The sequence below is a fragment of the Crocuta crocuta genome, unplaced genomic scaffold (assembly GCF_008692635.1).
Source record: "Crocuta crocuta isolate KB4526 unplaced genomic scaffold, BGI_CrCroc_1.0 scaffold274, whole genome shotgun sequence".
NCBI lineage: Eukaryota > Metazoa > Chordata > Mammalia > Carnivora > Hyaenidae > Crocuta > Crocuta crocuta.
Window position 1 is genome coordinate 2,232,955 of NW_027530222.1, and position 25,773 is coordinate 2,258,727.

General features: G+C 39.6%; 1 protein-coding gene and 1 pseudogene across 2 annotated transcripts in view; both read right to left on the bottom strand.

Annotated features, from left to right (window-relative positions):
- Positions 1 to 25,773, bottom strand: part of LOC144232715 (mitochondrial adenyl nucleotide antiporter SLC25A24-like) — a 52,325-nt gene that overhangs the window by 8,441 nt on the left and 18,111 nt on the right. For both annotated transcript variants that reach the window (XM_077765554.1, XM_077765553.1), the window contains exons 4-8: positions 18,734 to 18,845; positions 10,114 to 10,272; positions 7,919 to 8,071; positions 3,143 to 3,250; positions 1,303 to 1,470 (exon numbers count right to left, since the gene is read on the bottom strand). In XM_077765554.1, the coding sequence (XP_077621680.1) occupies positions 1,303 to 1,470; positions 3,143 to 3,250; positions 7,919 to 8,071; positions 10,114 to 10,272; positions 18,734 to 18,845 (700 nt within the window). The remainder of the gene's footprint in view (positions 1 to 1,302; positions 1,471 to 3,142; positions 3,251 to 7,918; positions 8,072 to 10,113; positions 10,273 to 18,733; positions 18,846 to 25,773) is intronic.
- On the bottom strand, positions 20,681 to 25,564 carry LOC144232762 (segment polarity protein dishevelled homolog DVL-3 pseudogene; annotated as a pseudogene).

Here is a 25,773-nt window from a genome sequence, read left to right on the forward strand (position 1 = left end):
GGAGTTCTTTCTTAATGGTTACAGAGCTTATGTTTGGGATCATGAAAAAATGTTGGAAATAGTGGGGATGGGATACAGCATTGTGAATGTAATTAATATCCCTGAATTATACCCTTAAAAATGGTTAAAATGGCAAATTTTATGTTATATACATTTTACCACAATTTTAAATTAAGTTTTATTTTTTTTTAACATTTTTAAAATTTTTTTAATTTATTTCTGAGAGAGAGAGAGAGACAGCTTGAGCAGGGGAGGGTCAGAGAGAGAGGGAGACACGAATCTGAAGNATCAACCCGCTGAGCCACCCAGACGCCCCAAGTTTTAAATTCTTAAGGCCATTGAATTTTACACTTTAAATGAGTAAAATGTATGTATGTAAATGTATGTAAATTAGATCCTAGTAAAGCTGTTTAGGAAAAAAGGTAAAGTCCTCTAAGAAAACTTCCATTACACATGCCACCCTTCCTCTCAGCTATAGGTGGGGTCCCTTCCAAATGCGCCCAGCCTTACTTCTATCACAGCACAGCTAACCACACTATGCTTTAGTAGTTTCTCTATCTCCCTGACCAGAATTTTGGTTTTGTAAAGGCAAAAACTGAGGCTGTTTGTCAGATTCATAAATTATTAAATGGTTTAAATGGCAGAATTGATCCAAGATTTGTAGTCTAAGTTGTTTTTTCAGTACCAGGGATGACTCTGTGTCCTGTACATCAGTCTCCTGGCTTTATCAATGTCAGATTTTAACAACTCAAAGAAAATATGTCCTTTTTGCTTATTTCCTCTCCCCTCAAAAAATCCTTAGTGTCATCTTCTAAGCTGAACAACTATACTTGAATGTGAGTTTTCTCACTTCATTAATAAAAATAATTTGCAGGGAGAGGCGCCTCGGTGGCTCAGTCAGTTAAGCTTCCAACTCTTGATTTCAGTTCAGGTCATGATCTCACAGGTTTGTGAGTTCAAGCCCCAAGTCGGGCACTGTGCTATCAGCGCAGAGCCTGCTTGGGATTCTCTCTCTTCCTCCCCTGCTCATGTACTCTCTTTCAAAATAAATAAATAAACCTTAAAACTTTTTAAAAAATAATTCACAGGGAAATCTGATACAAAAGTGACCACAGGCATATGGGGTCTCACATTCAAGGCACTTGAAAAAAAAAAAAAAAAGGTTAAATAACACAGCCCTGAATCTGCTTCTGGTCACAAACTATTTCTTGGTATATACATGCTTCTTTATATGAAGTCAGCTTCTAACAATAGGAACTATTTAACTACATTTTCAGATTCAAAACATTGCTGCAAACTCACCTCATACACAGCAAGATCTATACCTGCGTAAGGTACGATGCCTAATAAGTTGGGAATGTATCCTTTGTAAAAAGCTCCCACGCCTTCATGTTTCAGAATCTTCTTGGCACAATCAAATATTCCAGAATATTGTCCAGTTTTGCCTACAGCCAGCCTGGTTTTTATAACCTAGTTATAAAAGAATGTAACAAAATGTCATTATTCATATTAAGTCCATCATGGAATTCAAAGTATTTTACAGAGAAAAAATACCCAGCACATAGTGTCACTCAAATAACTGTCCAGTCTGTTGATGTGTTATCCCTTACATATCATGACTACTGAGGGGCTACGAGGAGACTCAATAGGACCTATTTATTTTAGAGAGGCTCTGAATGAGGGCTGTGGCAGAGGAAATAGAGAGAAATTTTAGAGGTCTTAAAACTAGATATGGACGGTAAGGGAGATGGTAGCATACACGGTGACCCCAGTGTTTGCAGCTTGGAACACAGGCGGGAGACAGCAGGGAGGTGGGAACAGGAGCTGTTAACGGAGATGGAGGATATACGAGGAAGGCTATGTGTTCAGTTAGGATATTTTTTTAGAGGTATGAGAAATAATATGAACAACCATAATATGATGCTTACAAGGAAAGCAAGATGAACATGCATAGCACAAAGGTGAAACTTACGGGTATTTTTTGCTTAGATCTTATTAGTTGTTGAAAAACCCTCTGTCTCAAAACCACACTGAGACACCACCTCACGCCAGTCAGAGTGGCTAAAATGAGCAAATCAGAGAACTCTAGATGCTGGCGAGGATGTGGAGAAATGGGCACCCTCCTACACTGTTGGTGGGAATGTAAACTGGTACAGCCCCTCTGGAAANATTCATCAAAAAAAAAAAAAAGAAAAAGAAAAACCCTCTGTCATACCAATAAAGACACTCACATCTGCAATAGCATTTTTGCTCTAAAGCAGGCGTTAGCAAACTTTTCCTGCAAAAGGCCTCATAGTAAATATTTCAGTCTTTGCAGCCCTAAAGTATCATGTCTGTTGCATATTTTTGGTTTTTCTTTAGCCACCTTTTTAAAATGTATAAAATCATTCTCAGCTCAAGGGCTATACAAAGTATCCCACAGGTACATGGTTTGCGAACCCCAGGCTCTAATGATAGGATGTCTAGTTAGGACTACCGTTACCTCGTCGAATCTATTATTAAATATACGGTACAGAACCTCTTTGGAGAGAAATGGGTGTTATAATTTGTATCAACACTGTGGCAGCCGGCCCCCAAGAGGGGCCCCATCTGTCCTTGCCTCCTTGTGTTCACGCTGTGCGTAGTCCCCTCCCACGCTCCACCAGGGCTGGTCTGTGTGACCAACAGAATATAGAAGAAGTGACAGAGAATATAGAAGTGACAGAAGACTGCAGCTTCCATCCTGAGTGCTGGCTAACACATTCTCTCTCTCCTCTCTCTCTCCCTCTCCTTCCTCTCTCTCATACGACTTGGGGAAAACAGTTACCATGTTGTGAGGGTGCTCACACAGCCTATGGAGAGGCCCCTGTGGTAAGGACCTGGCATCTCCAGCTAATAACCAGGGAGGCCCAGCCGCAAACATGGGAGCAAGCTTAGAAGCAACCCTGTGGTGGCTGTGGCCCTGACCCACACCTTGACTCTAGGCTCAGAGAAACCCTGAGCCAAGGGCCCCCGACTAAGCTACTCCCAGAATGCTGACCCACAGAAATCCTGGAATAACAAATGCTCATTTTAAACTGCTAATTTGGGGGTGACTTGTTACCCAGCAGTAGATAATTAAACAAACAGCACCCACACAGTCAGAATTCAGGGTGGTACTTACCTCCATGGGATAAATAATAGTCTGTGCAGTTGCCCCAGCCAAGGAACCAGAAATAAATCTCTCAAAGGTTCCTACTTTTTGTCCTTTCTCAGTAAGCAACTTCTTGTACTGTACAAATACATATTCAAGGGTATATTAGTACTTGCTCTAGACTGAATCATGTCTCCCCTCCCAACATATTCTTATGTTGAAGCTGTAACTGCCGCTATGATGCTATGTGGAGACGGGGCCTCTAGGACATAACTGGAGTCAGGTGAGGTCATGAGGGTGAGGCTCTTAAAAAAGTGTCCTTAAAAATGATACCAGATAGTTTTCTCTCTCTCCTTCTCTTTTTCTTTTTTTTTAATGTTTTATTTATTTTTGAGAGAGAGAGAGAGACAGCATGAGCAGGGGAGGGTCAGAGAGAGAGGGAGTTACAGAATCTAAAGACAGGCTCTAGGCTCTGAGCTAGCTGTCAGCACAGAGCCCGAGGTGGGGCTTGAACCCACGAACTGCAAGATCATGACCTGAGCCGAAGTTGGACGCTCAACTGAGTGAGCCACCCAGCCGCCCCTCTCCTTCTCTTTCTACATACATATGTACGAGAGAAAGGCCATGTAAGCACACGTGGCAACCACGTACGAGCCAAGAAGAGAGCCCACACGAGAAACCAAATTGGTCAGCACCCTGGTCTTAGATCCCCCAGCTCCAGGACGGTGAGAAATTAATTTCTGTTGTTTAAACAATCAGTATGGTATTTTGTTATGGCAGCCCAAGCTGGCCAGGTAAATATTAAAGTACAAATCAGCTCCTGCTAATCAATTCATTGACAATATGATGATCCTTTCCCAAATACACACAGCGCATTAATAATACCTCGCAGAAAAGCAAGGCTCAAATGCTAATACACTCCGTTTACTGGATGGTGGTTTTCAAGTTAGATTTCCACAGAACACAGATGTTCCACAGATGGACTCAGTTGTTCCTTTGCCAAAACACAATTAATGGCAGTCTTCCCTAGAAAATATACGGTTGATGAAGTGTTGACAATTTTTAGATATTTTCCTCATAGTTTTTCTTTTTTTAAAATGAGTTTAGGGGCACCTGGGTGGCTTAGTCAGTTAAGCGTCCAACTTCAGCTCAGATCATTATCTCACAGTTCGTGTGTTCGAGCCCCACATCGGGCTCTGTGCTGACAGCTAGCTCAGAGCCTGGAGCCTGCTTCAGATTCTGTGTCTCCCTCTCTCTTTGCCCCTCCCTCTCTCATTCTCTGCCTCTCAAAAAGAAATAAACATTAAAATTTTTTAAAATAAAAAATATGACTTATTTTCACCAGTATAAATAAGTGACAAATATTAACGAAACAACTTAAGACATTTCTGTAGGTGATACATATAATTACTCTACCACGTCAACCCCAGAGCCCATCTGGCCCACTGGTACTAAAGCAACCGACACAGCCAATGTCGCTGAGGGTAAAATCTGACCTCAGTGCATCCAGAATATCCACAGACCAGGATGATAATATCACAGGCTCCAGAGTGAGGCAGACCTGGGCTGGATCTTCAGAAACATGTAGCCCAGAGCAAGTTCATGAGCATTTTTCCTCATCTATGATAACACTACTTATGTCACAAGGTTGCTAAAAGTATTAAATAAGATAATACATATAATACAGCAGAGTGCTGAAGATATGGCAAATGTTCAGCAAATGTGATCACTGTTACTATTCACTTCTTACAACTTGGAAAGAAAAGTTCTACCCAAACAGACTGTGGTCATCAACCAGGCAAATCAGATTCCTTGTTTTAGGACGGTAAGGTGAATCTACAAAGGTAATTAACCACTGACCCTGGAGGGAGACATAGATAAATCAACAGAGAGAAGCAGGAGACTAACTGGGCCTCAAAGCCACCCTGAAATCCTTTTGTGTATCCTTTCCCATGTGTTACAACACCTATTTCAACCGTTTTCATTCTCCTCCAGCTTCCAAAACCACTTCCTCCCGCATCCTCAGGAAATGTCCTTTCTTGGGCACTCAAGGAAGAACAGAGGCTACCAGGCAAGAATATTCCTGCTCACTTTCTCCACAAAATTATCCACATCCACATATATCTTCTTTCTTCCTGAAGTGACATCAGAAGAGTCTTCCATGCCATCAAAGCCAATTCTTCCCAGGGCATCTGGATAACATCTATGTCTCCCCAGCCCTTCCACCCCCACCCCCACCCCCACCTCACTTCCTGTGAACACCTGCTGCGTTTACCATTCTCTCCTACCTATAAACTTCCTTCTTTGTGTAGACATGCTTGCTTCAGCAATGGGCACATTAAAATAAAACATACCAAAGCCCTCCCTCTGTCCACCATCTTTCTATCATTCTCCCTCATTTCTTCTCCTTCCTTTCACTTAAGACCAACTTCCCAAAAATGTGTCTACACTGTACAATTTTCATCACCTCTTGGTTTACTTTCACTCATTTCAGAATGGCTTCTCACCTCTTTACTTCACTGGGACCTTTATACCAAGCTCTCCTATCTCTGTGTTGATAAAGCCTAGAAGATTCTTTCCTTATTGTATTTACCACCTTGCGGCACTTGACCCTTCACGAAACCCTGTTCATCCTCTGTCTTCTAGTCCATCACTCTCTGCATTTCCTTCTGTCCCTCTTGCCATTCCTTCTGTCTCCTCTGCAAGGGGCTCCTTTTACTTCTCCCTGGCATATTCCCAGAATTCTTCCATTCTTTAAGCCTTCCTCAGTGATTCATTTCAATGGCTCCATTTCAAAAACAACCTCTCCATCAGAGATCAAAAATCCCATTGGACAACTACCTACTCATGTTACAGAGATGTCCCAAATTCAGTATGTCCAAAAGGGAACTTGTCATTTAACCCCAAAATCTATTCCTCCTACTGTATGCTCTGTATTTTAGTTGCTCAAATTAGGAACCAGAGTATCTTCCTTGATTACTCTTTCTTTCTCACTTCCATATCCACTCAGTCAGTGAGTTGTGCTGATTCTATTTCCAAAATATTTTTCAGTTGATTTCCTTCTTCTCTAATTTCTCCAGCTACCACCTAGCACTGGTGCTCATCTTTCCTTACCTGAATTATAGAAATATTTCCTTAAATATTAGTCTCCCTGCCTCCAGTCTGGCCTCATTTGCCTCTAATACATTCTCCACTTTTTCCAGGTTAATCGTTCTTAAATGTAAATATACTCATTTCACTTCTCTATAGAAGATGCCGCACTAGCCCCCTCACTCTCTTCAGGACAAAATCAAGATTCCTATTACACTTGGCATCTTCCTAACTGTCCAGCCTGCTTTCATTATTACCTTCCCAGAAACACACTCCACTACACTGGAGCCCAATGAACCACCTTCAGTTTCCTTACGCCTGCTCCCTTGTGCCTGCATTTCTGCTCCTGCTTGAAATACACATCTTTCCTTCACCCTAGTGGCTTGAGATGCAGGCAGGATTGGGCTCAAATTCCAGCTCTGTGAGCTCTGTCTTTTCACTCATCAGTAAGGACTCACTGTCACTGGGCAGAGTGCTGGGAATACAAACCTGCAAACAGATATTGCCTAAGGAAACTCACAGTCTCATTAAGAAAAGAAGGAAGCACTGAGATAACCAGAATTTAGTGTGAAAATTCTAACAGAGGGAAGTGTAGGACCTGTAACAATGAAGAAGGTTTCCTGGAGGAAATAACTCCTGAGGAAAGTCTTGAAGGATGTTTGCCACTATATGACACTCATTCAACAAACACTTATTGAGCACTTCTCACAGGCCAGGCTCCAAGTGCTGGAGTCCATGGAGAAGAAGCCATGACCCTGCCTTCATGGAGCTTTCACTCTAATTCAACTGATTTTATAGCGATGTCAATTATACAACTTCAAAGTTTTCCTTCCAGATCTTAGTTTGGGATACTTTCATAAAAATTAGGTTAGCATGAAGCTTCTATTCTGACTTCAAAATGAATAAGCAAGGGGCACTGAGTGGCTCAGTCAGTTAAGGATCAACGAATGGATAAAGAAAATGTGGTTTACATATACAATGGAATACTACTTGGCAATGAGAAGGAATGAAATCTGGCCATTTGCAGCAACCTGGATGGAACTGGAGGGTATTATGCTAAGTAAATAAGTCAGTCAGAGAAAGACAGATACCATATGTTTTCACTCATATGTGGATCTTGAGAAACTTAACAGAAGACCATGGGGAAGGGGAAGGGGGGGTGAATTACAGAGAGGGAGGGAGGCAAACCATAAGAGACTCTTAAATACTGAGAACAAACAGGGTTGATGGGGTGGGGGAGAGGGAAAAGTAGGTGATGGGCATTGAGGAGGGCACTTGTGATGAGCACTGGGGGTTGTATGAAAACCAATTTGACAATAAGTTATATTTTAAAAACAAAAAGGATCCCACTTTGGCTCAGGTCATGATCTCACCATTTGTGCGTTTGAGCCCCACATGGGGCTCTGTGCTGACAGCTCAGAGCCTGGAGCCTGCTTGGGGTTCTGTGTCTCCCTCTCTCTGTTCCTCCCCCTGCTTATGTTCTGTCTCCCTCTCTCTCTCTCTCTCTTAAAGATAAAATAAACATTAAAAACAAATCCTAGAGTTTAGTCAGAAGGAATCTAGTCTAATCTCCTGTAAGAGAAATTTCTCCTGGAATAGATGTGGAAAATTATTATGCATTAAAACAAGAACCCAAAAAACACTGTATGTTCACTGCTACTGAATCAATTTATTAGTTCCTCTTTGTTAATAAATCCCACAGGTGGTAACATTTACCTGTTCATATGCCCAGAACTTAATAGCTGTCTCGGGAGCAATTTTAATGACATTTATACCATTTCCTCTCCAAAGGGAGCGAATACCTCCTTCCTTCACCATCTGTCGAAAGCCGTCATATATGTTCATTTTGCGTGATTTTGAACCGTGGACCTAAAAATAAAAGAAAGTGATATAAAATAGTGGTGGCATGTTAATGTTACTATTTCTAAGGTAACCATACAAACCACCCTCTTTATTTCAATACTATTTATTACTGCAAGAAGACACATTTAAAAATGAAATCTAGAAAAAAAATAAAAATAGAATATAGAAAGTTCAGAAAATATATAATAATAGGAAGAATTATTACCACATTGTAGAGGCCTGATTCTAAATCTAAAACTAAGAAAAATCAGTATCCTCAGTGTGGGAAAGCTAACAGATGGGACATTATCAAAATTAAAATTATTATGAACAGCTCTATCTCTCTGTCTCTCTCAAAAAGGAATACATTTTTTAAAAAATTAAAAATAAACACACTAAACCTTAGAATTGCCTCTGCATAAAAATGACTAATCTAATAAGCCAAAACAATTACAAAAATCAGCTCTTCTTCTGATTGTTCTGGCTACTGTAAAAAAAAAAAAAAAGCAAAAACAAAAACAAAAAACAGAAAAACAAGATGTGAGGGCCTGAAGAATAAAGGTCAGCCACATGGGCAATATGTGATTGATCCACAATAAAAACTCTGTCATCAAAGACTCGGGTGAACTTCCTTGGTAGGTTTGTGACACTGCATACTGTCATACATCAATGCCAGAAAATAACTCATCTCAACTCTCCAGGGAGAAGAAAACAAAAACTCTGCATTTGGTACTTTCTGGACTTGTCCTTATATGCTTCTCTCCTCGGCTGATTTGAATTTGTGTCTTTTCCTTGTAATAAACCACAACCATGAGTATCAAAGCTTCTAGTGTGTTTGTGAGCCCTCCTGAATTATTGAAACTGAAGGTAGTTTTGAAAAACCCCACCCACCCATCTACCCCACAGAGCTTGTAGGAAATAAAGTCTGGGGATATCCATTGCATTTTAAATAAACTTCACAGTAAAATATGACAAAGGAAAAGATGAATCTTATTCAAGCTCTCTCAAAGTCAATTTACTATTATTCCTAAAGAAAAATATTAGTTCCAATTCTTTCTCATTCTTCTTTAATGCCCTATTATTACCTCCAAATATATCTTGAGATTTAGGTACATTCTGAATGGTACATTCTGACAATGTTTAAAATATTGTCAGAAATGTTTTTATACCTAAACCTAAGGACTCGTATAAAAAATGTTGACCAAAGGTATGACAACATGACTTGTAAAAACTATTTTTTAAGCAACTACTATATTCCAATAGGGTACTCCAGTGTATCAGGCATTCGCACATACTTTAAATCATTTAATTCTTACAACCAGCCTTGTTAGATATTCTTAATCCCACTCCCAGATGAAGGAAATGAGACCTCAGCAGTCCCATGCAGTGTGAGAACCATGGCTCTACAGCCAAAGAGATTCCATTCCTCGTGTAATTTGTTATGAAGGAAAATCATTTACTTCTCTGAGCCTCAGGCTCTCCAGAGATAACGTGAGGATAAAATACCCACTTACTATGAAGATTAAGTGGGTTACCATAATGAGCACGAAATAAATATCAATTCCTTTCCTTTCTCTCTTTCATTCTACTCGAACTGGCCAAAGCCACACTGCTAGTAAATAGCAAAGTCAACCTATAAATCCAGGTCTTTCCTCATTTTTAGGATAATTTTAAAAGTTACATCCCTGTTCCCAGATTCCAAACTTTAGAAACATCCCACTTTTGAAAAAGTACACAAAACAGAAAGAAAATACAAAGAATTTAAGGAGAACCCAACAATAATGGCCTAGAGATTTTTTTTTCTCATTAAACATTTGAAAAATCATAGAATGGCAAAGACTAAAAGTTCATCACACATGTGTACCAACAACTTAAGGTTTGATAGAACACTGAAGTACTTACATGGACTGAATTCAGGCTTAATAGCAACAAAACAGATTTCATTCTTTCTTTTTTAATGTATGAAAGAATATTACTGAGAAATTTTAAAACTTCTTTTTCAAACCAGCACATTTCTCATTGTTTCAGAATATGCAGGAGAAACTTAGACACAAGATCATAAAGTTCACCTGCATCATGACTTTCAGACGATCCAAAGGGGCGGTGCTTGTTCGAGAGACGGCACCAGCAACACCTCCTGCCAAAAGCTGCCTCCACCACTGTCCGGACTTCCTTTCTTCTTCAGTGAACTCATCCGGAATAGTTAAACTGTCTCCTATGTCAATACCCTGTTAAAATGGAAAGATCCCCATGCCCCTTCAATTAAAAATAGATCACTCCAGGTTTCGGAGAAGAATCATGTGTTAATTTATAGTTAAGATCAACTGCATTCCCTAGAAAGTATACTAAACCAGAGTCCATGGAAGACGGCGGAGCAGCATGGAGACCCTGAGCTTGTCTCCTCCCTGAAATGCAGCTAGGTCAGCACCAAACCACTTTGAACAACTAGGAAACTGATATGAGGAGTAACACCACAATTTACATAACTTGAGCCATAGAACTCAGCAGGAACGTGGTGTAGAGAGGTGAACTGGGGCCAGAATAGCCACAGAGGGTAGGGAGCCATTTTCCCAGAGAGAGGACAGAGAAAGGGGGAGAGTGTGTTGCAAGAGAATTGGGCAAGAAAAGCACTACTGCCCCTGAAAGCAGCTAGAGAGAAAGAGAGAGAAAGAGTGTAAACACTTGCAGGGGACTGAACAAGAAATCTGTTCCCCCAAACCATTGATGGGGAGACAGGAGAGGGTTTCAATGCCACTAGGATTCTATAATAACAGTGGCACACAGAGTCTGAAATTTGGGGGCTCAGTGCGTGGTGGTGCTCTGGTGAGGAAATAGGTTGAATCTCAGAAGCAGGCAGCAGGCTCTGAGGGGTCCATGTGCCACATAAGGAGAAGCAGTTCCCCTGATGGAATGTATTTGGTAGAGGCCATATGGCTTCCACCCAGTCAAAGGTCCCAGTGCACCCTGGAGAGCAGCTATGTTTGCTGGTATTTGGACAAAGATACCAGAGTACAGCGAAAGCTGGTGCCAGGTGGGTACTGTGGTTTGCCACAATTTCTGAACCTCGGCCACCGCATGATCACAGGAATGTTTTCTGGGGCAAGCCAGCACCCAGCCATTGTTCAGCAAGACCCTCCCCAGGGAGTTGGGTCTCTGAAGTGTGGGGTTTTGAAACCCAACCCCATCTGAGATAAAACTCTGTAAGGAGGGGCGCCTGGGTGGCTTAGTCGGTTAAGCGTCCGACTTTCGCTTAGGTCATGATCTCGCGGTTTGTGGGTTCGAGCCCCGCGTCGGGCTCTGTGCTGACTGCCAGCTCAGAGCCTGGAGCCTGCTTCAGTCTGTGACTCCCTCTCTCTCTGGCCCTCCCCTGCTCACGCTGTCTCTCTATCTCCTAGAAATAAATAAAAACATTAAAAAAAAAATCTGTTATAAAAACTCTGTAAGGAGGTGCTGCCTAGCAGGCAAACAACTGGATAGGCTAGAGGCAGGGAGTGAACGGAGGCCTGAGACAAAGGAGGGGTGCTTGATCACTGGTCGGTGAGAATTCAAAGTTCCTGCGTCAGATACTAGGGAGCTGGATTAAACCATTTTCACACCTCCCATGCACACACACGTGCACATGCGCAGGGATGCACCTCAGTAAGCTAAGCAGCGCCACCTAGTGGAAAATGAAAGCCATTACACCAAGCCCCTTCCAACTGTACCCTCCAAGCGTATCCCCCAGAGGACGCACACAAGTCCCTCCACCTCTTTAGTGTAAGAACTATAGAGTGCCTCAGAGTTTCAGTTGTAGGAGAAACTATGTAATTTCATTCGGTTTCATTCTGCTAGCTGGTTCATTTGTTTGCTTCTGTTTTTGTTTAAATTGTTCTCTTTTTTCTTTTCTTTCTCTCTTTCTTGGATACAAAGAGAATTTTTATTTTTATTTTTTTCTTTATTTTTTATTTTTTAAAGAATTTTTATTCTAGTTCATTTCATTTTATTCTATTTTATTATATATATATTTTTTCAATTTTTCAATTTTTTCTTACCTTTTTTTCCTTTCCTTTCCCTTTTTTCTCTATTCTATCAAGCTTCTTTCAAAACATACCTAGGAGCTAGCTTCCTTTATTTGATTTTTTGGGTTTTTTTTAATTTTTAAATTTTTATTTTATAAAATTTTTTCATCCTCCAAAATGACAGCATGAAGGAATTCACCCCCAAAGAAAAGACAGGAAGAAATGATGCTAGGCACTTAAACAACACAGATATAAGATGTCTGAACTAAAACTCAGAAACACGATAATAAGAATACTAGCTGGGGTTGAAAAAAGCATAGAAGACACCAGAGAATCCCTTTCTGTGGGGAAAAAAAAAAAAAAGATAAAATATAGTCAGGCCAAAATTTAAAATGCTATAATCAAGATGCAATCTTGAATGGATGCCATGACGGCAAAGATGGATGAAGCAGGGCAGTGAATAAATGATATAGAAAATAAACTTACAGAGAGTAATGAAACAGAAAAAAAAAGAGGAAGCAAAGGCAAAAGATCATAAGTCTTAGAGAACTCAGTGACTTATTGAAAAGGAATAACATCCAATTCATAGGAGTCCCAGAAGATGAAGAGAGAGAAGAAGGGCAGAACCCATGAGCAAATTATAGTGGAAAACATTCCTAATCTGGGGAAGGACACAGAGATCAAAATCCAAGAAGCACAGAGAACTCCCATTATATTCAACAAGAACCAACCATCACCAAGGCATATCATAGTCAAATTCACAGACAAGGAAAGAATTGTGAAAGCAGCAAGTGGAAAAAAAAAGGTCCTTAACCTATTAGGGAAGACAGATAAGGTTCACAGCAGACCTATTCAACAGAAACTTGGCAGGCCTGAGAGGTGTGGCAGGATATATTCAATGGGCTGAATCAGAAAAATATGCAGCCAAGAATTCTTTATCTAGCAAAGCTGTCATTCAATTAGAAGGAGAGACAAAGAGGGGCTCCTGGGTGGCTTAGTCGGTTAAGCGTCCGACTTTCGCTTAGGTCATGATCTCGCGGTTCGTGGGTTCGAGCCCCGCGTCGGGCTCTGTGCTGACTGCCAGCTCAGAGCCTGGAGCCTGTTTCAGAGTCTGTGACTCCCTCTCTTTCTGACCCTCCCCTGCTCACGCTGTCTCTCTCTCTGTCTCCTAGAAATAAATAAAAAAACATTAAAAAAAAATTTAGAAGGAGAGACAAAGAGTTTCTCAGACAAACAAAAATTAAAAGAGTTCATGACCACTAAACCAGCCTTGCAAGAAATTTTAAGAGGGAGCTCTTTGAGTGGAGAAAAGACAAAACAGAACAAAAAAAGACCAAACACAACAAAGATCAGAAGGACCAGGGAACATCAGTAGAAACACCAACTCTACAGGCAACAGAATGGCACTAAATTCATATCTTTCAGTACTCACTCTAAATGTCAATGGACTAAATGTTCCAATCAAAAGACACAGGGTTTCAGAATGGATAAGAAAACAATAACCATTTATATGTGCTTACAAGAGACTCATTTTAGAACTAAAGGCACTTGCAGATTGAAAGTGAGGGGAGGAAAACCATCTGTTGTGCTAATGGTTGTCAAAAGAAAGCTGGAGAAGCCATACTTACATCAGACAAACTGGATTTTAGAAATAAAGACTGTAACAAGAGATAGAGAAGGGCATTACATCATAATTAAGGGGTCTATACAACAAGAAGATCTAACAATTATAAATATTTATGCCACCAACATGGGAGAACCCAAATATATAAATCACTTAATCACAAACATAAGAAATTCATGGATAATAATGCTATAATAATAGAGGAACTTCAACACCCCACTTACAGCAATGCAGAGATTAAGTAAGTAAGCAGAAAAGCAACAAGGAAACAATGGCTTTGAAGGACAAACTGGACTGGATGAACTTAACACATATATTCAGAACATCTCATCCTAAAGCAGCAGAAAACACATTCTCCTCAAGTGCACGTGGAACATTCTCCAGAATAGATCCCATACTGGGTCACAAATCAGCCCTCAACAAGTACGAAAAGATCGAGATCATGCCGTGCGTATTTTCAGAACACAATACTATGAAATTTGAAATCAACCACAAGAAAAGATTTGGAAAGACCATGAATACTTCGAGATTACAGGACATCTACTAGAAAATGAATGGGTTGACCAAGAAATTAAAGAGGAAATTAAAAAGTACATGGAAGCCAATAAAAATGAAAACAGGACAGTCCAAAACCTCTGGAAGGCAGCAAAGGCGGTAAGAGGAAAATATACAGCAATCCAGGCTTTCCTAAAGAAGGAAGAAAGGTCTCAAATACACAACCTAACTTTACATCTCAAAGAGCTGGAAAAAGAACAGCAAATAAAGCCCAAAGCCCACAGAAGAAGGGAAATAATAAATAATAGAGCAGAAATTAATGGTTTTGAAAGAAAAAAAAAAACAGTAGAACTGAGAAATAAAACCAGGAGCTAGTTCCTTGAAAAAATTAACAAAATTGATAAATCCCAACCAGACTGATCAAAAAGAAAAAGGAAAGGACCCAAGTAAATAAAGTCACGAATGAAAGAGGAAAGATCACAACTGACACTGCCAAAGCACACATAATAATAAGAGAATATTATGAGCAATTATATGTCAACAAATTGGGCAATCTGGAAGAAACGGTCAAATTCCTAGAAACATAACTATCAAAACTAAAACAGGAAGAAATAGAAAACTTTAACAGAGCCACAACCAGTAAAGAAATTGAATCAGTAATCAAAAATCTCCCAACAAACAAGAGTCCAGGGCCAAATGGCTTTCCAGGGGAATTCTATCTAACATTTAAAGAAGAGTTAATGCCTATGCATTTGAAGCTGCTCCAAAAAAAAAAAAAAGAAAAGAAAAAGGAAATGGAAGGAAGGCTTCCAAACTCATTCTATGAGACCAGCATAAAATGATTGATTGGGAATTGATTTGGAATCTTGATTCCAAAACCAGACAAAGACCCTCCTAAAAAGGAGAACTACAGACCAATTTCCCTGATGAACATGGATGCAAAAATTCTTAACAAGATACTAGCCAGCCAGACCCAACAATACATTAAAAGAATTATTTGCCACGATCAAGTGGGATTTATTCCTCAGATGTAGGCCTGATTCATTATCTGCAAATCAATCAATGTGATAATTCACATTAATAAAAGAAAGGGCAAGAACCACGTGATCCTCTCAATAGATGCAGAACAAACATTTGACAAAATACAGCATCCTTTCTTGGTAAAAACCCTCAAGAAAGTACAGATAGAAGGAAATACCTTAAGATCACAAAGGACATATATGATAATATACGATACATAAAGGACACTGCTAATATCAACCTCGATGGGGAAAAACTGAGAACTTTCCCCCTAAGGCCTGGAACATGACAAGGATGTCCACTTTCACCACTGTTAATTTAACATAGTGTTGAAAGTCCTAGCCTCAGCAATCAGACAACATACAGAAATAAAAGGCATCCAAATCAGCAAGGAAGAAGCCAAATTTTCACTCTTAGCAGATGACATGATACTCTGTGGAAAACCAAAAGACTCCACCAAAAAATTTGCTAGAACTGATCCATGAATTCAGCAAAGTTGTAGGATATAAAATCAACGTACAGAAATTGGTTGCATTACTATACACCAATAAAGAAGCAGCAGAAAGAGAAATCAAAGGATTGATCCCATTTACTACTGCACCAAAACCCATAAAATACCCAGGAATAAACCTAACCAAAGAAGTGAAAAATCTATACACTGAAAACTTAGAAAGCTTATGAAAGAAATTAAAGAAGACACCAAAAATGGAAAAGCATTCCATGTTCATGGATTGGAAGAACAAATATTATTTAAATGTTGATACTACCCAAAGCAATCTACATATTTATATTCAATGCAATCCCTATCAAAATAAACCAGCATTCTTCACAGAGACAGAACAAACAATTCTAAAATTTGTAATGAACCAGAAAAGGCCCCATATAGCCAAAGTAATTTTGAAAAAGAAATCCAAAGCTGAAGGCATCATAATTCCAGACTTCAAGATGTATTACAAAGCTGTAATCATCAAGAGAGTATGGTATTGGCACAAAAATAGATACATAAATCAATGTAACAGAGAACCCAGAAATGAACCCACAAATGTATGGCCAACTAATCTTTGACAAAGCAGGAAAGAATAACCAACGGAATAAAGACAGTCTCTTTAGCAAATGGTGTTGGGAAAACTGGGCAGCAGTATGCAGAAGAATGAACCTGGACCACTTTCTTACACCATACACAAAAATAAACTCAAAATGGATGAAAGACCTAGACATAAGACAGGAAATCATCAAAATCCTAGAGGGGAAAGTAAGCAAAAACCTCTTTGACCTTGGCCACAGCAACTTCTCATTCAACATGTTTCTAGAGGCAAGGGAAACAAAAGCAAAAATGAACTACTGGGACTTCATCAAGATATAAACTTCTTCACAGTGAAAGAAACAATCAGCAAAACTAAAGCAACCAACAGAATAGGACAGGATATTTGCAAACAACATATTAGATAAAGGGTTAGTATCCAAAATCTACAAAGAACTTATCAAATTCAACACCCCAAAAAAACAAAGAATCCAGTAGAGAAATGGGCAAAAGACATAAATAAACACTTTTTTATTTGGTGTTTGGAAATATTTGGAAAAAAACACTTTTCCAAAGAAGACATCCAGATGGCTAACAGATACATGAAAAGATGCTCAACATCACTCATCATCAGAGAAATACAAATCAAAACCACGATGAGATACCACCTCACACCTGTCAGAATGGCTAACATTAACAACTCAGGCAACGACAGATGTTGGTGAGGATGAGGACAAAAAGGATCTATTTTGCACTGCTGGTGGGAATGCTAACTGGTGCAGCCACTCTGCAAAACAGTAGTAGGTTCCTCAAAATATTTAAAATAGAACTATCCTACGACCCAGCAATTGCACTACTAGGAGTGCTGATTCATAGGGGCACATACATCCCAATGTTTACAGCAGTGCTATTGACAATAGCCAAATATGGAAAGAGCCCAATGTCCACTGACTGATGAGTGAATAAAGAAGACGTGGTATATATGTACAATGGAATATTATTCGGTGAGCAAAATGAATAAAATCTTGCCATTTGCAACAAAGTGGATAGAACTAGAGGGTATTATGCTAAGTGAAATTAGTCAGTCAGAGAAAGACAAATGTTTTCACTCACATGTGGAATTTAAGAAACAAAACAGATGAACAAAGGGGAAAAGAAACAAAAATAAGATCCAAACAGAGAGGGAGACAAACTGTAAGAGACTCTTAAATACAGAGAACAACTTGAGGGTTGTTTGCAGGATATTGGGTGGGGGATGGGCATTAAGGAGGGTGCTTGTCAGGATGAACACTGAGTGTTATACGTAAGTGATGTATCACTGATTCTATTCCTGAAATCATTATTATACTATACGTGAACTGACTTGAATTTAAATAAAAAAACAAATACAAAAGCTGCAAAACTTTTCAAGCAAATATTTTAGTACAATAGATTACTATAAGAGAATAAAAATATTTAGAACTCTTTTGTTCAAAAACAAAAGAAAGTATACTGAACTAATTTGAGCATATAGATGATTATAAACACCCTATGCATACTAAATGAAGTACAGTATCTGTTCACAGGAAATGAAAGCTAACAGTAATTACAAATTTACAAAACCAAAACTACAACTTTCTTTCTTAATAGATTCAGAACAATTTTTCTTCTCTTGGTCTAAGTCAGAAGTAAAAATCAGCTTTTTGTCAAATACTGTGAATCCTTTTTAGCTACAGAAAGAAATTAGTTTGTCAATTCTTCAAAAATACTCCCCTTTTCTCAAAATTGTATGCATGTTATTCTTTATACCATGATATATGCTATAGACCTGTAAATAAAAAAAAAGCTATATATGTGAACATCTCGCAACTCATCTGCTATATAGATTGCCTATAAATATTTTTATAGATTTGTCATTTAAAGCATGTAACAAATTCTTTATAAAATTTAGCTAACAGGGAACTACTGTTTAAAAATAATCCTTCCTCCATCCTATTCACATTACCATAGATTACAAATATAGCTTGAGGCAAATCAAGTCCTATAATGATAGTATTTTTACAACTTTATTAACTGAGTGATTCTGGTGTAAAAAATTTTATAGGTAGGAGTGTTGGGTAAGAGGCTATGCTACACTGGTAACCCTCTCTTTCTTAATTTTACTATCAATAAAATGAATACATGACTGTAGCCTCAACTATTATCAACTATCTCTGATGATACAGTAAGCATCTGATTATGTGAACATAACTTCATATAAGTAGAAAATTCATCTAGGCAACTGAACTACTATGTTATTCTATACTCATAGAAGTCTTTAATCACCAATAATTTTACAATGTTCTATTTAAGTTTAGGCATTGTTATCAGCAGCAACGTGAACTCTAGGTTTCATTTATTATGTATAAAATTGACTGAAATCCATTAGAAAAGTTAAAATTCCCTCAGAGAGTTCCCATTGTTTTGGAGAGCAGATTACATAATGGCATAAACTTCAGGGATGTCTGGGTGGCTTACAAGTAAGTATAATGTAATGCACATAGCATACTTACAGTAGAATGTTTCCAGAAACGGATAATTTCCTCAATGTCTGTAACAGGATTAAATAAGAAATAGTCTCTCCATTCATTCCAGTCTACTGTCATTGTCCCATCAGTATCAATACTGGAAATAAAAAGAAGCAAATTAAAAACCAAAATAAAATTTATAAGTAAAACATTATTGGCCATCTTGCAGAATGATAGTTTTCTTTTCAAGCCAATATTCTTATTAAAAAATCCCAGTTCACAATAATGGGTTGTTGGAAATGGCAGCAAGCTTTTGGTGTTCTTTATTTTTAATCATTTAGATAAAGAAGGGTCCCAAAGTTACAGAGAGATCTCACTGAAGACTACTTTTGGCACTGTATCAAACTCAAAACAATGTGCTATCAAACACTAATAATGTGAGTAATGAATGGATTAGTAATGAATGGATTTATGATCAATTTTCTTTCTTGCACTGGCTCAGGAAGACTTTTCTTTTTTGTTTTGTTTTAAATGTTTATTTTTGAGAAAGAGAGAGAGAGAACGAATGAGTAGAGGAGGGGCAGAGAGAGAGGGAGATAGAGGATCCAAAGCGGGCTCTGTCTGCGCAGACAGCAGAGAGCCCGATGCAGGGCTCGAACTTACAAACTGTGAGATCATGACCTGAGCTAAAGTTGGAAGCTTAACCGATTGAGCACCCAGGCACCCCAGAAAGATTATTTCTTAGTGCTCCGTTAAAACATTCGGATGTGATTTGGGAATATACACAAAATATTCTATCAATTTCCCTCTCCAACGTCCTCAGAGCTAAGAAAATTAGCAGTAATTGTAAAAATAAAATCTAACTTACTGATTAGGCTTCTGAGTCTTAAGAAATCTGCGTACCTCGTTTTCAACATGTAACATTAATATGCTGTAGCCTTAGATATTTCTCATTAACTTTTGCTTGTTTTACAAGTTTCTTGATAGTGTGCCATTTGACCAGCTTTTTCCTAAGATCCACTCTGTCATCTGCCAGGACTTTAATTGTTTTGTTCACTATCTAGACTCAGGACCTAAAGTGACTGGCATTAAAGAATGTGCTCATTTATTTGATGAATTAATGAATGTCTCTGAAAAAGAGTTTGAATATCTCCTCCAAACCTTATATTATTCTATAGTTTGTGTCAAAATGATACATTTGAGGACAGTCAAATCAAAAGTAATTTTCAGGCATTATTATCGTGTTTTCTAGCGCCAATTTTAATTTTGACCTGCATGTGTGAAATTACGCTTAAACTTTCATTTGTCTCAACACATGGGTATTAACATTCTACTAGTAACTACTTATGTTTATAACATTATCATGGGTTGCAATATTTATGGCCTCTATTTTCCATTTTAATGCAATTGTTTATCATCTGACCCTACCCCTCCACCTCCCATACATGCCTTCATGAGTATCTTCCACAAGGCAAGGATTTTTGTTGATTTTGTTCACTGATATGACCCAAGTGTCTAGAACAGCGGCCGGCAGAGAGAATATTCACTAAATGAACAAATGAATTCCAAATTCTGGAGCTTAAAGTCACAGAACACTGACAAACTTAAATAAAACAGTCCCATTGTGGATTTAAATCATATTTCTCTTCAGATCACTAATGAGATCAAGCACCCCTTACCATCTTCACTTGCTATTCATGTTTCCTTTTATTTGAAATGACTGTTTGTCTTTTCCCCATTTTTCTACTGTGTTAAGTGTCTTTTCTTTAATATGTACAGTTCTTTAAGTTGATTCTTATACTTCAAGTTATAAATTAGCAAATATCTTCTCTTCATCTTTTCACTTTGTTTATGGTATCTGTGAAAAGATGCTCTTAATTTTAGGATAGCTGAATTTATCAATTGTTTTATTTGCACTACTGCCTTTTGTGTCTTTTTTTTTTTTTTTTTAAACAAATCCTTCCTTACATGAGGTAAAGACCTTTTCTTCCTCTACAAGTATTCCAGGTTAACTTTCACATTTAGGTTGATTTTTGTGGCTGGCGTCAGGAAGGTGTCCAGTTTCACCTGCGTCTGCACAGACGACCGGAGGCATTAGCCCCAAGTACCACAGTCTCCCCTCTCCCTTTCCCTGTCTCCTGTGTGCCAAACCCTAAATATGGATGGGTCTGTTTCTGGGATATTATGCTCCACTTGTCAACCTGGCTCTCCATGTACCACCAGCAGCAGCTGAATTATAGCTTAATTACAGCTCAGTATCTGGCATAGGAGGTCACCTGCTTCTCATGGCTCTTCAAGACTGTCTTGGTAATTCATGGGCCTTTGCTCTTTGGTATACATTTGATATTCAGCTTGACAAGTTTCTGGACAAGTTTCAATGGCGCTGAATCATTATCAGTTTGGAAAAAAGGTACAGCTTCCCTGTATTAAGTATTCTAAGAAAAAAAATTTTAAGTTGCTCTTTTAAAAGTATTGATTGTGGTACACTATGCTTTCTATGTACAGCTATTTTATTTCTATACAGCTAGCAGATCACGAATATTTTCTCTAAAATATTTACATTTATGTCATAAACGATGCTGGCCTATAATTTCCTTCTATCGTTAGTTGTCAGTCTTTGCTGTTAAAATTATAATGGCCTCACAGAATGGGTCAGATGCTGTTCTTGTACATTCTACATATATTGGTAGATCTGTTCTTTGCTAGTTTATGAGAACCATCGGGGTTTAAAGTTTTTCTTATGGAAAAAATTTTAATTACTGGTGCAATGTGTTTGCTTAGGCACTGCTGGCTATTTCTTGATTTAGTTTTGGTAAATTATATGTGTCTGCAAATTCTATTTCATGTTATCAAACTTATTAGCATAAAATTATTCATGATATTTTATTATTTTTGAAAAATTTCTGATGTGTCTACTTACAATCAAACATTATTTATTTACATCTCATTTCTCTTTTTCTTCATCCATCTCTTCAGAAGTTTGTCTTTTCCAATAACCAATGTTTGCCTTTGTTGATCTCTACATTCTATTTCCACTGCTTCCTTAATTATCTTCTCTTTTCTACCTTCTTTGAGACTATTCTGGTTTCTTTCTTCAAATTAGCACATTAATTTTCAGCCTTCATTCTTTTCTTTTGAATTTATTTCTATTTATTTCTCTTTCAGGTACCAGATAAAGTTAAAAAAAAAAAAAAAAAAAAGATGGATGGACGGAAAGAGAGACACAGCTGACCCTGGGGTAGGAATAGGATGGGAGTGGGGTGACATCCACAAAGAAATTACTGGGGTGTCCCATGGCCATGCAGAAGAACTGTGTGCTGGTGGTCAGTTTGGTGGGCATGTAGGCCAGGTCTTTGCCTGGAGGGTTCCTGGGGGCCCCAGGGCCATAGGTGGAGGCATCATCAGCATGGAGGGAACTGTATAGAAACAAGGCATGCCACAGGAGGCTGTGGCTCAGATGCATGTGGTGGCTGCCCAGGCTGGTCACTGAGTGCTGACAGCAGAGGCTATGCTCGCTGGGGGCTGGCTCCCACCGTCCCGCAGTCTACTGTGGATTGTGTGGTCCCACTCACTGCTATTGCTGCCCAATTTTGGGTCCTCCTCCTTCCACCAGTCGCTGCCACTATGGTTGGAGCCACTGCTCCAGCTGCCTTCACTATATAGACCGCTATCTCTGCCCCTACTATAGCTGGTGCGAAACACCTGGGAACCCCCGGTGCAGGTTGAAGGAGTGCAGGGGCAGCAGATACTGGTAAGGGAAACCCATGGATCAAGAAGCAGCCCCCAGGTGTGGCAAAGAGGCCAGCATGTCCTACTCAGAGGCTCTGCTGAAGCCATCACGATCATGGAGGGACACGCTGGCCATACTGCCACAGATGTAGTAGCACTGGTCAGAGAAGGTGACCTTGTTGACAGTATGGCGGATGAAGTCACATTCAGCAGGTTGCAGGCATACTTGCTGGTCTCCTACCAGTCAGTGACGCCTTCCACGCTGTGGTAGAGCCAGCCAGTCCCCCACATCCGAGCCAACGAAAGCACTGAGGATGGTAATCTTGAGCCCCATGTGGCTACAGACCTCTAGCCCAGATTCAGGGGAGGCCATGGCTTTGACAATGGCAACCATGTCACTGTGGATGCACAGGTGTAAGTCCTCCAGGCGCTCTGTGTCAGGGTTGGAGCTGGTGATAGAAGGGCCAATGGAGGTGATGGTGCTCAGGGAGGGGCTCACAGCATATATAGGAAAGGTGTTGGTCATGGCTGCAGTGTGGGAGACTCAGGCTGCAGGGTCAGTGGGCTGCATGGATTTGCTCCTGGGCAGCGTGATGCAGCCACATGGACCTGGGTCCCATCACCTTGGCTACAGTCAGGGCGATAGGCACGGTCTGTGCCCTGTTTCCAGCAGAACCCGGACCGTACTGTCATAATTCATGCTCTCAAAGTTCAACCAGTTTGCCTGTAACAGTGTACCTCCTGGCATGATGCATCCATCAGCAGCCATAGCCCCAAGCCTCATGACAGAGCCAATGAGGATGCCTCCACTGCCATGCTTGTTGCCTCGGCCCACGGTGGAGATGCCCAGAAAACTGGGGCTTTTCCAGGAGAGTGACCATGATGATGTTGAGAGACACTGGAGTCCGCGGTGCTGCTGAAGGATCAGGACTACTCAACCGCAAAACTTCCTGCTGCCATTGCTAATGCCCGTCTTCTCATCAGGTGTGAGGCGCTGCTCTGCTCTGTGGAGCTGCTGAAGCTGCAGGTGCAGTCATCCTCATCTGAAGGAAAGAAGGTGGGATCTCCGCCTCACTGCTCACAAGGGTGGACGGGCTAGTCCATCCCCTCTCACCGCTGTTTCGCCTTTGCTGTTCTGTTTACCTGGGTTGTGTGCTCTGGGCCGTCCCTCCTTCATGGCCGTTCATGCTGGGCGGACACCAAGGAGTCCATCTCTGTGTCCTTCTCTAGGTTCTTCTGGCTGCCCCCGCCAGCACAAGAGTGGAAAGACAGGGCCAGGAGTCCCCAGTGCCCTGTGCACTTCACGGGCAATGGCAGTTACAGTGGGTTGTCATCACAGAAGGGAGCTGGCTCTGGGTGCAAGCCATCAGTGGACACCAACCTCAGCTAGGCACTGTGGTCCAACAGCTCCCCCTTCACCACTCTGAAACCGTGGTCCACAGCCTCGAAGAAGAACACAGAGCTGGGTAGCTGCAGGATGCCCTTCAAGTCTGCGAAGGTGACACACTCAGCGAGCAAAGGCAGCTCTGCTAGCTACCACGTCTCCTGCCCATCCAGGTTGTAGAAGATCTTGGTTTCCTCATGGCTCTGCTCTGGCAGCCCACATGCCCCTTAATAGTTCTCCAAAACAAGTTTTAAGGCTATAAAGTTCCCCCTAAGTACCACCTTAGCTGTATCTCACAAGTTTTCATATATGACATTCTTTCAAATCAAAGTATCCATGAATGTCTACTATAGTTTCCTTTCTGACCCCAAAATTATTGAGAAGTATTTATCATTTCTAAAACCAATGATATTTTTAGAACTTATTTCTGCTATTAACTTATAAATTAATACATGTGGTCAAAGAAGATGGTCTTTGTGATACCAATTCTTTGAGTGTTGAGCCTGGCTTTATGGACTACCATAAAATCAATTTTTATACAAGCTCCCTATGTACCCGAGAAAAAAATGTTTCTTCCTAACTTTTTGGTGCAAGGTTCTATTGTACACCCATTAAATGAAGCTTCTTATTTATTTCTCTTCCGTCTTCACTAAATTTTTTTTCTACATCTGATGTACAGTACAGAGAGATGTATGTTAAAATTTCTCACTACCCTGAAGGATTTGTCAATTTATCCCCAGAATTCTATCAACCAGCTTAACATTTTATGTCTTTGTGAATTTTAAATGTGGGGACAACTTTATTTCCCACTAGTGTGTTTTACCTTATAACTTTATCTGATACTAATTAGCTACATCAGCTTGCGTTTAGTTTGCAGGATTTTGTTTTACTTTTTCTTTCATCTGACAATCTCTCTGTTCGAACAAATCTGATGTTAATTTTTATTTTGATATACATTAAAAGTTCACTATAAGTAGGGAGCATAAAAAATGTAATATAGTTTCATGTCACTGTGACGTTTATATTTTTCAGTGAGTATATTCGGTCACAATAATACAATGAAAATATTGAAATTATTTGTCCTCCCCAGATTGTACACTAAACTGAAAAAAATCCTGACAGATCTGAGGCAATAATAACCTCTAACCAACTCTTCTCCCATGCTACACCTCCCAAAAAGATAAATAACTTCATTTAACCTGCCCCATTTGGGAATGGACGTGAAAACAGGACCTAACATTACTTCTGGGCACATTTTGGTAGGGTTTTATTGTATTTGAACTTATTTCTCCCATCTTATCTTTTGCTTTCTATTTGTCTCACTTTTTCTCTTTGAACTGTTTTCCTCCTTTGTTAAATTGCCTGAATTTCATGCTTGTTTATTTTCTTATTCCATTTTTTCCCTCTGGTTTAGATGTTATATACTCAGAAACTTATACTTTCAAGGTTTATCTTGAATTTTTGCCATGTACATATAACAAAATCTAAAGATATTATTTGACCTCTCTCTCCTGAATAAGAATTTAGAACAATTTAAAACAAATTATTCTCTCCGGATTCACTATTACTGTCTACTATTTCAGCTGTCCTTTTTCTTAAATACCATAAATTGGTCATTATTATTATATTCATGGCTGTTTCCAATGGGCCACTCCAACAGTTCATAGACCACTGGCTAAGAGATAGACTACCAGTGGTCTAGAAAGTGTTCTGAAAAACACTGCCTGACCCATTTCCTGAGTGTGCTGTTCATATTCTTCCATGTCTGCACAGGTCTCTCCCTCTATCTAGAATGTCCTTCCCCCTACTCTTTTTCACTACGATGACTTCTACTCATTCTTTACCACATTCTTCAATATTTTCTGAGGGCCCACTATTGCAAGGCACTGAGTGCAGAACACTTAACGAGATGGAAGTGGTCTGTACCCTCAACGCTTATAGTGTAGCAGGAAAAACAGGCACTAAACAGTAG